The sequence below is a fragment of the Accipiter gentilis genome, chromosome 9 (assembly GCF_929443795.1).
Source record: "Accipiter gentilis chromosome 9, bAccGen1.1, whole genome shotgun sequence".
Lineage (NCBI taxonomy): Eukaryota > Metazoa > Chordata > Aves > Accipitriformes > Accipitridae > Astur > Astur gentilis.
In genome coordinates, this window is record NC_064888.1 from 8,448,205 (window position 1) to 8,465,889 (window position 17,685).

At 45.5% G+C, this 17,685-nt stretch overlaps 1 protein-coding gene across 1 annotated transcript; it reads right to left on the bottom strand.

The window, feature by feature from the left end:
* Positions 1-52: 52 nt before the first annotated feature.
* Positions 53-17,465, bottom strand: LOC126042881 (solute carrier family 22 member 15-like). The gene is given in 6 exon segments (XM_049810619.1): positions 53-389; positions 5,540-5,678; positions 7,315-7,373; positions 7,375-7,477; positions 8,149-8,281; positions 14,131-17,465. Coding segments are annotated over 6 exon segments (939 nt in total). The 5' UTR covers positions 14,299-17,465.
* Positions 17,466-17,685: the final 220 nt, after the last annotated feature.

Consider the following 17,685-nt stretch of genomic DNA (forward strand, 5'->3'; position numbering starts at 1 on the left):
TTCCGGGTGCGTCTCCCTCAGCGCTCCGATGCCGCTTCCGGGTGCGCCGCCCTCAGCGCTCCGACGCCGCTTCCGGGGCGAACGGCGGTGCCTGGGCGGGAGCGGGGCCGCGGGGCCGTGCCCGTCGGTAGTCGGCACCCACCGGGGCCCCGAGGGAGCTGCCCGGCGTCCGTGCGGGGCCGCTTTCCGTCGCCTCGGAGAGGTGCCAGCAAGGGGAGAGGTTCCCGAGGGCTGGAGAAAAACAAATGCTGCCCCTCTTTTCCAGAAGGGCAAGATGGAGGATCTGGGGAAGCGCCGGCCAGACGGGCCTCACCCTCATCCCTGGGAAGGGGACGGAGCAAGCGACCCTGGGAACCCCTCCCAGGCGCAGGGAGGTGATCAGGAGGAGTCTGCATGGATTTACCAAGGGGAGATCACGCTTCCCCAGTCTGATTGCTTTCTGCAGCAAGGTGACCGCCTGCACCCTCGGCCAGTTGGGAGGTGGGGTACAGCTTCACTTGGCAGGAGTGGCTGAGGCACCGGAGGGTCATGCTGCCATCCAGAGGGACCTCGACAAGCCTGTGGAGAATGGGGCTGAGAGGAACGTCCTGAAGTTCAGCCTTGGGAATTGCAAAGTCGTTCCCCCAGGGAAGAATGACCCCAGGCACCAGGACACACTGACCACAAATTGGGCATGATATGAGATGATACGGAAAAGAAGAGGTTTCATCTTGACAGAGAATTTTTTGACAGGGAGAACAATCATTCCCTGGAACAACCTCCCCAGGGATGCGGTGGAGGACTGAACCCCGTCACTGAAGGGTTTCAAGATGCAATCGGACAGGGCGCGAGATAATCTCATCCAGGCTCCCCTTCCCACAAGAGGTTAGACCAGATGATCTTTGGAGGCCCCTTCCTACCTGGGCTCCTCTGCGATCTATGAGCCAGGGGAGTGGGTTGACCCTTGCTAACAGCCAAGCACCCACACAGCAGCTCACTCACTCCCCCATTCCCCAGGATGGGGGGAAAATAGGAGGTGCTGAAATGGCTCGTGGATCAAGATAAAGACAGTTCAATAGGTGAAGGAAAAGTTGTGTGCACAAGCAGTGCAAAATAAGGAATTTATTCGCTGCCTCCCATCGGCAGGCTGATGTTAAGCCACTTTCTGGGAAGCAGGGCCTCAGCCCACACAGTGTTTCCTTGGGAAGACCAACATCATCACCACAGATGTCCCCCCATCCTCCTCCTTTTCTTCAGCTGGTGCTGGGGCAGGCTGGCTCTGACTGCCCACTGGATGCTCTAAGGGGAGGCAGGAAGGTCTGCAGATCCACCCGTGCTGCCCGGCCTGGAGAGGCCCCAGCCGTGCAACCCTTTCCTCCCAGGATACACGATGGCTCTGCCACCACGACTGGCCCTGGCACCTGGCCCTGGACCTCTGACAGGTGCCTGGGCCAGTGCAGCCATCACACTCCCACTGCTCTCCAGTGTCCCCTGGGGAGAAGCACCAGTGGCGGGTCCTGTAGGTGGCAGGTGAGGAGCTGCGGTGGCCACCATGGAGGAAGTGGCTTGAGCGGGGCAGTGCCCAGCAGAGCTCCCTAGCGTGGACCCCACTCATCACACCCCACCTCTGCTCTGGACTGATAAGGCAATGAGTTGGTTATGAGTGATTTGAGCATTCCCCATGATGCAGCAGCCTCTGCCTGCCTGCATACACAGCCTCAACCAGGGAACATGTGCACGGACATGCACATGCATGCCCACGGACACCAGCACAGACACAGACACACACTCGGACACAGGCACACATGCAGACATATATGCAGACACACACACAGACACACAGAGACATGTGCACAGACACATGCATACAGGGAGACAGACACACACGTCCCCAGACATGCACACACACAGACTCAGATACACAAACACACAGACACTCACACATCGATGCACACACAGACGCACAAATGCAAACATGCACACAGACACACAGAGACATGCACACTCACACAGACACACACACCTACATGTACACGTACAGACACGCAGGCAGGCAGACACTGACACACCCATGCATGCACGCACACATGCACACACAGACAAGCAGGACTCATAACACAGGACACCGGCACGGGTGGTCACACAGCCTGCCACAGCCCAGGCACTGCTGTCACCATCACAGACAAGCACTGACAGCCATGTCCCCTCCTCTGGGGCTGGCACAGGCAGGACGTCGCTTGTGCTGGCACACACACCCCCGCCCCCCCACTTCCCAGGGCTCACAAGCACACACACATTTGGGGATTCCCTGGACACCGGTACTACGTTTGGGGGGGGGTGTGCATGTAAGGGGGGTGTGTGTGCATGGGAGCGTTGGTGTATGTGTGTGCAGGCTGAATGAGGGTGTGAGGGGTGCGTGGGTCTCTGTGTGAATGCAGAGTTTTTGGGACTGTTTCAGCATGTCTGTGTGTGTTAGGGGCACGTGGAGCTGTGTGTGTGGAGTGCACGGATCTGCGTTTGTGTGTGTGCAAAGGGTGCGTGTCTGTTGTCTGAGGACAAACAACGAGGGCCATTTTGATCAGTGTGCCAGCAAGCATGTGGCACTTGCACACCTGCAGCGGCGGCTGCCATTGCTCATTCCCCTGAGAGCAGGAGACACCGCATCCCTGTGCTTGGCATCACAGCCCTTGCTGACTGCTGCCACCGGACCGAGTCCTGACACCACACAGTTCCCAAAAAGGAGGGCAGAGAAAGACCTGTCAAAAATGGAAGCAACAGTCTCTCCAGAGTATTGCCTTGCAAAGCCAGTCTTCTGCTTCTTTGCAATCCAGAACAGGAGGTCTACAGCTGCAGCAAGCACGTCCAAATTCTGTAGCCCCCCAGCTTCTCAGGGACCCCATGTCCTGTTGCAGCTCCATCAGACCTGCCCAACTGTCCAACATCCTCTGCACCTGCAGTGCCATGGCCAGGGCAGCACGTCCCCGCTCATCTCTCTAGCCAGCCCTACTTTGAGCGCTCTGAAGTTGAAGCAGCCCCCAGGGAACTGCAGCCTGTGACTTCCCCCCTGCTGCAGGCACATGAGGCATCGTTCACCCTCTTGCCTCTCTGGAGGGTCTCGGTGGCCCTGGGGGAAGGTGGGACATGCATCCTCCATGGCAAGGAGAAGGGGCTGTTGCATGACTGAGAAGTGACATGGAGGCGCCTGGGCAGAAGGTGCCGAGCCAGAGCATGGCAGGGGCTGCTTCTCTGCACAGGTACACTGGTGGGGCTGCCATGGGGATGGGACAATGCCCTGGGGTGCCATCCCGGTGGGAGATTGGAGCCAGGGTGCTCAGGACCACAACTGCCTTGTGGCCACCATGTCTCCCTGTTGCCGTGACCAGGCTGCGGGCTGGTGTCGCCTCGCTTCGCTGGGCCCTTTGTGAGGCCCTGGGCTCTGTCCCTGCTGGGCTTCCTGCCCTGCGACCATGTGCTCCAGGGTCCCTTTGTCACCACAGAGGGGGAAAAGTCGGGTCACAGACTGGCTTTGGGAAGTGGCTTCTCCTGCCGCCCTACAAGCAGTTGGGTGGCAGAGCTGAGCCAGAACAGTGCCAGGAGCTGGGAGAGGTGGAGGGTTGGAGTAAAGGCGAGCTGTTCGGTGCACCAGATCATGGCCCCCAACATGGTACTCCCCAAGAAGAACTATCCTCTTTCAGAGTGGGACTTGAAATGCAGCTTATCAAGAAGGTTATTGCATAAGCAACACACTTTTAGGAAACGAATAATTCCTTAACTGACTACTAATAAACGCACCACCATTGTTCATCGTGTCATTCTGCAGCTGCTACTGCCTTAAGGCAGCTGGGCCATCCCTGGCTTACATTGTGCAATTGTTTGCAAAAATATGCTACGGCTCTCTGTTGTCGTCCCCGCCCCAAATTGTGCCAGGACTCCTAGTGCCAATCCTCATCGCTCATAAGTGTAAAGCTCAAAAAATTTTGTCAGGTCTGGCAGTCCCAAGGCAGACTAAAACAAAACAGAGTTTGAGTTGCTTAAACGCAGCTCTGCTGCCGTTTGTCCATTCAAAGGTCTCTCTTTGGGAGTCTTTTAGTTCATTCATATAGAGGTTTTACTAACATTCCATAGTTTACAATCCCCAAGCGACACCACCCGGTCATGCCTAGGACTGCCCACAGCTCTCTTGGCATACTTGGGTCTGGGAGGCGGCATATAAGCTTCCTTTCGTTCAATTCCCAGTCGTCTCTGTCCTTTTAAAATTTCAAGCGAGAAAGCTGGAGGGGCACAAGAAGTTGGCCCAGGACACAGCCAGGGCAGCTGACCCAAACTGGCCAAAGGGGTATTCCATACCATGGGACGTATATAAACTGGGGGGACTGGGGGCAGGAGGAATCACCGCTCGGGGACGAGCTGGGTGTCGATTGGCGGGTGGTGAGCAATTTTACTGCGCATCATTTGTACATTCCAATCCTTTTATTATTGCTGTTGTCATTTTATTAGTGTTATCATATCATTATTGGTGTCTTCTGTTCTATTAAACCGTTCTTATCTCAACCCAGGAGTTTTACTTCTTTTCCTGATTTTCCCCCTCACCCAGTGGCATGGCGGGGAGTGAGTGAGTGGCTGCGTGGTGCTTAGATGCTGGCTGGGGTTAAACCACGGTGGGGGGGCGGTGGTGTATTCTTTAACACAACTTATTTCAACAGCAGATCTAAAAAATAACTGAAATTAAAAAAATGAAATAAAAATCAGAAGAGGTTAGTTTGTTGGGATTTTTATCTATGCTGTATGCTAGAAATTCCCTGTATTAATGCGTAGGCAACCTACTACACTAATTCTTTTCTTTCTTCTACAGCTTTAACTAGTGATCAGAAGTATACAAGGTATATTACTTGATACGTTAAAAGAATGGTTTGTAACAACACAGGCCAAAGCTAGCCCTTCTAATTCCTTAAATACTGATGCATTTCATAATCATTTTTATGATAATGTCCATGTAGGAATTCTAAATAGGAGCACCCAAGCACCACAGTGCTAGGAACAGACACAAGGGACCTCAAAAACAAGCAGATACATAGCATATCATGCTAAAAAGGCAATTCCAAGTGCTTTCACTTATTTCCCTTTGCATGCATGCGTCTCACAAAAAGAAACTCTAAAATCCCTCTAGGATCACTTCCAAAACTTCTCAAATGCTGAAGCCCTTCCTTGGCAGAAGGCAGCGTTCCTGGCTGATGCTCCAGCTCCCAGCCTCTGGCAGACCTTCCCTTCCCCAAGCAGATTTGTAATCGAGTTTTATTGGACAGCTGGCACACAGCTGCTCTTTGCAACACTGGCCACCACAACTGTAACACCACGCAGAAACACAAGCTTGTCTTCTGGGTAACCCTGACCTTCTGCTTCATTTAAAACTGCTTCTTCCTTCACAATGTGATTTTTCTCTTGCTTCATTCACAGAACCACACAGAAAAATGTCATCCTTGTTTATACCACTCTCTTGAATGATGACAAGAAAAGGTAACTGTTAAATTGCTGCATATTTTTTCTTATCATTATAATGCACATGAACCACTTAGAAAGAAGGAGGAAGATGGCTCCTGGAGTATTCGATACCAAGGCAAGGTAGCGCCATTCTCTTACACAGTAACCCAGTAAAGCATAAACAGCAATGCCAACTGCAAATGTCAAATTAGTTAATAAACCTGCATATACAAGACCAAAATGGTGACTACAGAAACCATTGGCAAAATAAATAAAAAATTCTTAAGCAGAAACATGAAATCACTAGTCCATGATCTACCTAAATAAAATAGCAATTTTATGAGGTATCTTTAGTGCTGTCACTTGTGAACCAACTGGCTTAAGAATATTACACAAACCCAGCGAAGAATAGCTTTGTATAATGTAGGGGGGGGATTGGTATGTTTGGTTTTGGTTTTTTTCCCCTTTCAGAAAGAAAGGTTGGTACATAGGAGAGAGCAAGAAATGAACAGGAACCTACACACTAAAGAGAAAACCTGAGGACTGGAAGGGGAAGTGTTAAGAGTGATTTATTTAGGTCTATTAAGGTAATCTCGAGTAGAGGTGGCAGGCTGGAACAGAAATTGGAAGTAAGTTATAAAAGTACAAGGACTGCGTTCAGTACAAAAAACGGGTTTATTACAGCAGACTTTGGAAGAACAAGCGTTAAAAAAAAAGTTACAAATATGGGGTCAGTTTGAACTCCAAAAGCCTAACAACAAACCCTCTGCAGACTAACACGGGAGACCTTGTACTAACCCACAAACTCTAGGCTATCGCCCACAAAGCCTAGCTCACAGCCAACACCTCGCAGAGCTGCTTTAACACTGCTGAGCTGCATCCAGCAGCTCCCTCTCCTTCAGCCCCTGATCAGTTGTTCAGCACCTCTTTCTCAACAGCTGAGCAGAACTAGAATAAAGCACTTAGAGCAACAAGCGGCAGGAAACAGACTGTCTCTTCAGTCCATCAGGAGGCTGACCCTGCAAGGGAGAGAGGCTGGAAAGAGCAGAGAGAGACAACAGGGCAAGGTGGAAGGAGGGGTGGGAGGGAGAGAGGGCATGAGTCAAAAAAGTGAACCTGGGAGAAGAAGAAAATTCAGTACTTTAAAAAAAAGTGGAAAGCGATAACTGAACTACAACTGTCTCATACATCCCCAAGAGGCCAGAGAAGAAATAAGAAAAACAGTAGAATGAAGTAACTGAAGAAATGAGAGAAAGAAATATGCTTACAGCCACAGCACCTCAGCATTTGGACCAAGTTTTTCCCATGTTGTGTGAGCCAAAAAGGCGTTACAGTCTGAACTACTCCAGCTTCACAACTGCCCAATGTGCAAGCTTTAAATTTATTTTAAGTCTTGGCAGTGGCATACGAAAAAGGACATTTAAAAATACGGGATGGTCAGCACATTCAGCAGCAGAAAAAAAACACTATCCAGGCACTAATTCATTTCGTGGTGCAGGGAAACTTCAAGGAATGCTTTCAAGAATACCGTCCCAAGATACCATACAGCATCATTCAGAAGTTGGCAGGATGTGCCAAAACATTTATTTTTTTGTTAATGTAATGCAGTGTACAAACTGAGAAATTTTAGGAATCAATATACCGATTTTAAAACCTCAGCTTATTTATCAAACTCAATCCCATCTTCCTTATTCAGGCACCTTTCCCACAGAAGTTAAAACTTGGATGAATCACATCACACTTGCTTGACTTATGCTACAAACTGACTTGACTTGGTACAAAAGTAAAATGTTAGGTATTGGTAAGTCAGAACAATATGTGGCACAGTAATAATGATTAAATATTCCCAAATCCCACCTGTAAATGACCAAAATTATTTTCCTACGTATTTCTGTGTTAGGACAAAAGACACGAGCCATTCCACCATTCACAATTCCAACAAAAAAACATGAAACTGCAAATATGTCATAATTCAGAGCTAATGCTGTGACATACCCAAAACTGACATCAAAAAAGAGACCTGTAGAGAGAGAATAAAATGTAATTATTACTTACGCTACGCAGCTTGAACTCAGAAGAAAGGCAGGGACCACAGTCAGTTACTTACTGTAATTGAGTAACGTGTAGTATTTTGTCTCTAATCACTCGCATTTGGCTTTCTGAAATCACACCATATGAAAGTTACAATCATTTTCATGTCACACAATTGAGGTCTGCAATGCCAAAGATGATGTTTCCTTGAGAGGTCATCATTAAACAAAAAGACCCTTTGGCTGCAAACGCAGCTGGAAAACAAAACACCAGGACCTGATTAACGCACTCTGAAGATCTTTAGGCAAATCATTCTCCCCCACCCCCTCCAAAAGAAGCGAATTATTTTTATTTGGAACAATATGGTCAGGCAATGTGTGGAATACTGTGCTCCAACAGTGATAGCCATAGCAAAACGAGGTTATTTTTCATCTCCCAGCGATATTCCAGTGACCACTATGCTCCTCAGCACACTCATACCAACCAATTTTAGTGCTGTTCTACTCCGAGTGAAATGCTTATACAGATCATGGACTCTGTTACCATTGACACAGCAGGCGACCACAGGCAGCCTCTGGGAAGGGTGGCCTCATGGACAGAAAAGAAAGAAATTATGTTATCCACATAGAATGCTTAAGAAAAACCTGTTAACAATCTTACCTGACATACACACTGGTTTCCTGCTCAGTTTATCTGACACAGGGCCAAATGTGATATTTCCAACAAGCAATCCGGAAAAAAATAGGGAAGATTCAAGGCTTACTTTGTAGGCTTCTTGTTCGATTAGGTACTACTGTCAAAAAAAGAATCTCCTTATTGTTAAAAGTATTAACACCAAGTTGCTGGCTTCCTCAAAACCAGTAAAAATCTATCAAAATTCTTCTCTTGCCGTTTCCCACTTCTTGCTTTATATCCAATTAAAGTTTTGTTCAAACTTTGATAGCTAAGCAAACAGTAGTCATGTTTTTTCCTCCCTACCAGACTCTCACATCTCTCTCTACTTTCCTCCCCCCAAGAAATTTCATTATAATATATCATAAGCTTTCAACTTGATAAATATAATTAGTTGCCCCCCAGTTCCCAAGCTTTGGCGAGGCAACTTAAGTTATTAAAACAAGGAAAGTCGGAATTGTTAACAGCTTAGCCGTTTCAACATTGAACAAGCTTAGCCATTTCAATGAACAGGTAATAAAAATAATTCATTAACAAGAATAACACATGTTCACTACTGCAGTACTTCGAGAGTTAATGCCGTGCAGCTGTGCTTCCTGAACCACGAGTAACCCCTGGTGCCCTTCCTCATCATACACATGTTGAATTGTTGAAGAAAAGCAGGAAGGGATTATGGAAAGATGTCCTTGTCTTATAAAAACTTTCAGAACTACTTATTGACTACTCATTGATATTTTAGTATCTTAATGTGCACATGCATTTATAAACCAAACAGAATTTAGAAACAAATGATGGCTTTCTTTATAGAATGTACTTTCTCCCTCATCCAAAAGCTAAACTGAGGCAGCATAATCAAAAATTGTCAGAAGAAAATGAACCGACAGTGGCTGAAATTGGAATGAAATGCATATTATTCCTGATGGGGCAAGGCACACAGACACCTTGTGCAGCCCCTCTGCTATGAACAAGGAGAATCAACACTCACAGAAATGCACTGTTGAGATTACAAACATTGCTGACATCACAAACTTGGGCAAGACTGGCAATCAGAAAATCCTAAGTGGTTTTCCAGGAAAATAATTTAACTGATTCAATGCTAAGCTTTACCCAAAGAAATATTTAATCATTATTTGAGTACTCCAAATAATTCCCAGTGTATTTACTGGAAAATTTACTTTCAAAAAAGTGGATGAGTGTCATGACAAATTTTAAAAGATATGTGCAGCACATCCTTTGGGGAAAGGAAGAAGGATCCTAATCCCCTTTGCTTTTTCTGAAAAGTAGAAGGTTAAAAAAAAAAAAAAGAAAGAAAAAAGCCTAAGGGAAGATGTCCATGACCAAAATCCAATACAGTGTACCAGGACCTCAGCCCTGAAGTGTCTGCCTTGAATTGATACAGATCCCCAAAGAATATCAGGAATTTACTGAAACTTTTAATTATAGCAATCTCAAGAAACATACGCTTTCATTCAATCAGAACTGACATAGTGGCAAAGTACAGAGAAGACATGGCTCCATCCACCCAGTAACCCACCAGTTACCTGGGCTCTACCCATCTAGCAGCCTGCAAGACGCAGGTTGTGGGAGCACAAGATTTAATGCATTCACAGGATGCCTTCTTTAGTCCAATGTACCCAGTGTCCCAGCACTTCTGAGTTTTAGGGAACTTTTGGATACTCTGGGAAGGTGAAACTCCTGTGCAGTAGCATTTGTAACTGGTTTCTACTATATGCCGCTCTGTAGTAGAGTCTACCCTATATCACATTGGATAAAGAAGTAGCCCTGAAACTTATGGTTTCTTAACTTTCTGAAGTGACTTCCACAAGGAAATATTCCTGGATATGAATCCTCAGGAAACTGCAAGTATAAAAATATCACAGCACGTGCTCTCCAAGTCACACAGCACTGCTGGCATAAGTCCTTGTTCTCTATGCTAGCACTCCACAGCATACAAATTTCAAACTCCCAGTTCTTGTCTGCAGAGTGTGTCATAGAATCATAGAAACATTTAGGTTGGAAAAGACCTTCAAGATCATCGAGTCCAACCATCAACCATGCCCAATAAACCGTGTTCTGAAGTGCCTTGTCTACGCGCTTTTTGAACACCTCCAGAGATGGTGACTCAACCACGTCCCTGGGCAGCCCATTCCAATGTTTGACAACCCTCTCAGTAAAGAAATTCTTCCTAATATCTAATCTAAATCTACCTTGCCGCAACTTGAGGCCATTTCCTCTCATCCTATCTCCAGCCACCTGACAGAAGAGACCAGCACCCACCTCACTACAACCCCCTTCAGGTAGTTGTAGAGAGCCATGTGGTGTCTCCTCAGCCTCCTCTTCTCAGGGCTAAACAGCCCCAGTTCCCTCAGCCGCTCCTCGTAAGACTTGTGCTCCAGGCCCCTCACCAGCTTGGTTGCCCTTCTCTGGACACGCTCCAGCACCTCCATGTCTTTCCTGTAGCGAGGGGCCCAAAACTGAACACAGGACTCGAGGTGCGGCCTCACCAGTGCCGACTACAGGGGAACAACCACCTCCCTGCTCCTGCTGGCCACGCTATTTCTGACGCAGGCCAGGATGCCGTTGGCCTTCTTGGCCACCTGGGCACACTGCTGGCTCATACTCAGCCTGCTGTCAACCAGCACCCCCAGGTGTTTTTCTGCTGGGCAGCTTTCCAGCCACTCTTCCCCAAGCCTGTAGCGCTGCATGGGGTTGCCGTGACCCAAGTGCAGGACCCGGCACTTGGCCTTGTTGAACTTCATACGATTGGTCTCAGCCCATCGATCCAGCCTGTCCAGATCTCTCTGTAGAGCCTCTCTACCCTCAAGCAGATCGACCCTGCCTCCCAACTTCATGTCATCTGCAAAATTGCTGAGGGTGCACTCGATCCCCTCATCCAAATCAACGATAAAGATATTAAACAGAACAGGGCCCAACACCGAGCCCTGGGGAACACCACTTGTGACCCGCCACCAACTGGATTTCACCCCATTCACCAGAACCCTCTGGGCTCGGCCATCCAGCCAGTTTTTCACCCAGCAAAGAGTACACTTGTCCAAGCCATGAGACGCCAGTTTCTCAAGGAGTATGCCATGAGAGACAGTGTCAAAGGCCTTGCTGAAGTCAAGGAAGATCACATCCACAGCCCTTCCCTCATCCACTAGGCGGGTCACCTGGTCATAGAAGGAGATCAGGTTGGTCAAGCAGGACCTGCCTTTCGTAAACCCATGCTGACTGGGCCTGATCCCCTGCTTATCCTGGACTTGCCACGTGAGTGCTCTCAAGATGAGCTGTTCCATAATCTTCCCCCGTACTGAGGTCAGGCTGATAAGCCTGTAGTTCCCTGGAGCCTCCCTCCGACCCTTCTTATAAATGGGAGTCACATAGGCAAGCCTCCAGTCCTCTGCGACCTCCCCCATTGACCAGGATCGCCAACAGATGGTAGAGAGCGGCTTGGCAAGGACCTCTGCCAGTTCCCTCAGTACTCTTGGATGGATCCCATCAGGTCCCATAGATTTCGGAGTGTCCAGACAGCATAGTAGGTCCCTAACTGTTTCCTCCTGGATGAAGGGGGGTAGGGTAAGCTCTTCATCCTTACCTTCCCGCTCAAGGGGTGGAGTACACTGAGGATGACTGGACTCACTACTAACAACCGAGGCAAAGGCGGCATTAAGTACCTCGCCCTTTTCCTCATCATTGGTTGCTACGTTCCCTTCTGTATCCATTAAAGGAAAGATATTCTCCTTGGGATTCTTTTTACTGTTAACATATTTGTAAAAACAATTTTTGTTGTCCCTTACAATAGTGGCCAGATTTAGTCCTAGCTGAGCTTTTGCCTTTCCAATTTTCTCTCTGTGTGATCTAACAAGATCCCTGTACTCCTCCCAAGTTGCCCACCCTTTCCTCCAGAGATGATAAACTCTCCTTTTTTCCTCGAGTCCCAGCAAAAGCTTCCTGTTCAGCCAGGCCGGTCGTTTTCCTCAGTGGTTCGACTTGCAGCACATGGGAATAGGCTGGTCCTGAGCCATTAAGATTTCCTTTCAGTCTGATACAAGAGACAAAACAACTTTATGTTCCTGGGTATGGTTGTAAAAATCAGCTTCTCAAAGGTAAAGGACCATTTCTACACTAAATGTACGGCATTCCTGAACTCACCTTCCTATGCATCATCACTTGTTAAATTAGCAGGGGACTGAGTTGATGCCAGACCAAGAGGCAATTCTAACAAATGCGTTTTCCACGAACTAAGCCTGAGCTATTATTTATGAAGTCTTAGTTATGCCAGAATTAATACCAATGATTGGTTCTTGAAGCAAAACTGAAGAGCTGCTCTGGAGTTTTGTTGAGATCCAGAGCAGAACAGTGCCCCTTCCAAACCAGAACAGAACTGAAAATATTCACAGTTTAAGCTCCCATCACCAAAACAAAGGAAATAAACTTTACAAAAGCAGCTTCCTCCCTCAGGATAGAGCAAGAAAAAAGATTGCTTTTGCAAACTCTTACCTGTGGTACTTAGCATGTCATTGGAAGATCCTCATTATTTTAACAAGTCTGATATAATAATCTGTGAAGAATATTACTTTTAAAAGAACACGTGTATCTACTTTTATTTGCACAAAAGAACTTCTTAAATATTTGTCAAAATTAACACAGCTTGCCAACAAAAACGTTGCCAATTTTGCTATCACCAAAACAGACATCCTCTCAGCTCTTTAAATCCACATGGCAGCTTGATTTAGTTACTAGACTGCTAGCATACAGCAAAACATTGGCCAGCATCTACAGATCCCATGAAAAGACTATTAGTAATATAATTTTTAAAATCTCACAATAAAGTTACTGAAACGAATGGGAACATAAATCTGTTTTGATGAGTCTTGAGAATTACATATTTTGGAAATAGGGAGACTGACTTCTACATTTAAAAGCACAGTATTAGTTAAAATTTGCTGATTTCTGATTATAAATTAAGCACTACTGCTAAGAGTCTGAAACTGAAGGGTGATCTTGGAAAATGGGCTAATCAAAAAAATCTGTTTCTGACAGAGGATATGATCCAATATCACATCATCCCTTCTTATATCTAGTCACTATATTTTTTCCAAGATAAACATTACACAGTCACATTTGGGATAATGGGAAGGAAGCAAAAATTTGGCACTGGCTACACCAAGTGCTAACCTGTCTTATATGAGACAACCGTTCCAAGAATTCAATCAGCAGAACTCTGACAGTTCGCACTACAAGCCAAGCCACCCACGCAGCCTTTTTTCTGGCGCTTGCAGCAATGCTTAGGTCATTCATGCTTGCCTGAGTGATTATAGCCCAGGGACTAGCAAAATGCCAACGCAGCCTCTTGCGTGGAATTCACAAAGCATGAGGATGAAGGGTCAAACTTCTCTCCCACTTGGCAAACTTCAATCTGTTCCATCCCCCACTCTCGCCACACATTAAAATATCCAGATACGTGGTGCACGAGTTTCATTTTCCTACTAATCTTTAAGATGCATCTTCTGCGAGAAACTAATGCAACTCATGGTAAAGCTTACATGCACAACAGATAGTGCAGACATGAGAAACTGAACTTTTTCTTGGTAGAAAACAGACATTAGGAGGAGCTCATCCCAAATTCCAGCGTTATAAACTGTAGTTAAATGATCATTCTTCATTAATAATGACTTTCTAAAACATCTGAAGGTAAAGAAAATGAAAAACAAAATAAATAAAATACAGAAAGTTTAACCTAAATAACTATTAGATTTATGCTAGGAAAGCTAGACTAATACTTTAATCATACACTTCCAGATTTTAAAATAATAATAAAAGAGCCAGATGGTTGGTTCCAATAATTTTTAATAGCATAAGCAAAACATTACCCTAAGCCCTGCTCAACTTTTACAAGCACCACATCCTGCACTAGTGGCACAAATCCCAAGAAGAGAAAATATGGTTAGGCACGACAGCAGTATTTGCCTCAGTTACTATAGACGTGAAGTTGCCTGCAAAATGAATGTGCTTGGCAAGCTCAGCTCTGCTCGCTGGAATTCCTTCTTGGTCTATATGATACCCGGGCACAGCTCCCACGAGCACAATAAGCATCAACTGACAAGCCACGTATACCTGAAAATAAGACACAATCATTTACCCTAAACAATCCCCAGGAGACCTGATGGAATACTGCAAACTTTTCATTAAACTAACAATTAACAATGTCCCTTTACCCAGCATCACAAACAAAATGCAGTCTGCTGTGTTTAAATCCCCAGACACAATCATCGAGGTAGCTGGGAGCAGTGGGTACCTCTCTGGAGATACTGGTACACTTCCAGTGAAAGCTTCATCACGACAGCTTCCTTCATGTTGCAAAGCTCTAAAGTTTGTTCTTGCAGTTTTATAGCCAGGCACAGGAAAGGCAGATATTAAGAGCTTCATCATAGTTTCATAGCTGAGAACTAACATTTAGACCAAGATCATTATTACTATTATAAAAAAATAATCTGACTTACTATACTCAAAGAATACAACCTGTATTGACACGTCAAACCAACCAAACAAAAAGTCTAAGATTGTATTTTTAAAAAGTCTCTGCTAGTTCTTTCTATTGGAGAGACTGAAACCTTAACCTGATCGTTAGGAAAACTAGAATGTGCAGGAATAAAAAAGATTTTCCTAAAGAAACCTTTATGAGAATATTTATTCATCAATATGGGCTTCAAGACGTTTTGAATGTCTTCCGGGCTTTGCATGTGATTAAATTTTTTCTAACTTAAAATAACATTACCCTTAAGCATATCCATATATTAGTGATTTTCAGCACGTTAAAGTTTTGAATCCCGAAATGGAAAAGTCTTGAATCTAGAATGGCTTCCTTCGTTAGGCCGCAAGTCTTTGGGTGGTGCATTTCGTGAGACATTGTTTTAATGTGCCATTTTATCCTGTGCTTGGATGGTCTCGCAGAAAGAAGTTATAAACAAAAACGTGCTATCAGCACAATGTCCCTCCCTCACAACAGTTTTTTAAATTCAAAACGCGGAACTGCGCTAACAGGAGGAAGCCTGTTACAAAGAAAGTAAGCAAGTGAAGCAGATAAATGTTTGCATGCAGTGGTGTGGACATTATATTTAAAGACAGCACCCTGAATACCCCTTTTTGCAAGTGGTTTAAAAAAAAAGGCACAACCGAAAAGACTTGCCCAAAACTCCAGTTGCTGTGGTTAGACCCCATTTCCTTCCACTCAGCAGTGCCTTAAAAGACACTCTTCAAAAAGCAAAGTAAAAGAGAAGTGCATAGAAATAAGGAAAACCGATCATAAACCTTGGAAAGTTAAGCACGTCAGACAGCACTGAGGTGAAGTTGGAAAAGCAAAAGCAACAAACCCCGCTAGGGGACATGGCCACATCTCCTCTCCAGCAAAAAGGCACTCGAAGACACCCCAGAGAAGAGCGGAACAGCGCAGCAGCTGCTCCAGATCTGGTTTTGAATGGGAGCAGCTCTCCCTCTTCCATGACCTCAATTTTAAGAGAAGCAGGACTTTTCATCAGGAGTTAATCTAGCCTCAGTAAGTGCAGGCTGCTGCCAAAGGTTAATTTTGCTCTGTAGCCTTCTCCCCAGCCTGCTGTCTCCGGCCTGATCTGGTAATTGGGCGCCTACAGAACAAGCCAGTTCTGCTTCCTGATTCAACAAAACCAATTAAACTACCGTAAATGCTCTGTGCACCCTGTGGCTTTCATCCAGTTTGCAGAGTACTACCCAAAAGCTCCACATACTACAGACAACAGGAGAAACTCCAGTTGGCGATTCTACTAATAAGAATAGCGACATTAACTACTACTAATTAGACCGGGGGAAAGGAGTTTTGTTTTGACAAAAGCACCGTGAGTGGCCGCCTTTGGTGCAATTCCTTCGACTACGACACACAAGGTTATGCTTGCATTTTTCCTAACATTACATTTGAAGATGCAGCTTTACTACTACACTAGCTTTATACAGGGGTTTTGTTTTGCTTTGAGGTGTTTTTTAAGTCTTTCTCCCCAGTTAGCCATATAAAGAAATTCTTTCCTCTGAGGCAGTAAGTTAGGATGACCTCCCCTTAGTATTCTTAGACCAGGAGAACCAAAATTAGTGGAAAGACTGGATGGGACAGTGCAGCTCACTGAGAAAGCAGCAAGTGCCACACAACATAGCAGGTATGTTGCCCAGGAAGAGCTAAGTGAGTGTGTCACAAACGCTGCTTACCTTGGAACTGTGACAGTACGGATAAAAGGGACTTTCTACATAGTTTCTGAGCTTCCTCATCCATGTAGTCACCATACATTAGCAGACAGTAGTGAAATCCTAGGTTTTATTTGAAGTCCTTATAGTCTTTGCTCTAGCTGCTTTTATAATTCCTACACTAATTCAAACAGAGCTACCCGTTGGTGAACCTTGGCAAAGGCAGGCAGACATAAACAAGACGGGCTCCTGTTCTGTTCCTGAATAGATCTACAGAAAGGACGAAAATAATTTTGGAAGTCTACTGATTTTACAAGACCTATTAGGTTCCCCCTCATATTCAATCATGTTTTCCCACATTAGTGTGGAAAACACACAACACTTAAGGTCTCTTAAAAAAAAAAAAAAGAAAGAAAAGAAAAAAGAGCCCCCCAAAACTGTCACCATTGCTGCACCTGCTTCGTCTTGGAACAATTTAGCCTAAGACGTATGTACCAGCACTATTTTAGAATCCCCAGATAATCACTCCTTGAGCACGTCTCACCAGCATCATGTTAAACAGCAGGAAGACAGCTTCTAGCACACATTCACAAATGTTCCTGCTACCTGCTAAACACTAGTTGAAACAAATAAAAAACAGCATTATTTTCCGACATCCACAATTTCTTCAGCAGGTAGGGATTTTGTACTGTATGAACTGTTCTGACATTAGGAATTGAATCACTGCAAGGTCCCTTACAGTCACTCTCTGCTTCTGGGATGTATTTTCATAATCCTTAGGACACAGTAGCAATAAATAGTAGTTTTTAAGGCTTTCTACTCAACCATATCAAGAAATTCTCTCCTTGGAGGCAGTAAGTCAGGAAGCCTTGCAAAAAAAGGTCCAGACAACCTGGTTACTGAGGTTTTTTGCTTGGGTTTTGCTAGGGGTGTTAACAGCTTACTTGATGTGAGGTTTGAAAAAGGAAAGGTTCAAGTTTACCTATACATCTCCTTTGGGTTACCAGAAGAACTCTGTTTGACTGGGAAATACAAAACAAAATCTGTTGTTGGCAAAAACAGATGCATGTCATGGTTTGACCCCAGCCATCAAGTAAGCACCATGCAGCCGCTCACTCACTCCCCCCCACCCAGTGGGATGGGAGAGAAAAATCAGGAAAAGTAGTAAAACTCCTGGGTTGAGATAATAATACTTTAATAAAACACAAAAAAGAAACTAATAATGATAATCCTAATAAAACTACAACAGTAATAATAAAAGGATTGGAATGTACAAATGATGCGCAGTGCAATTGCTCACCACCCCGCCGATCGACA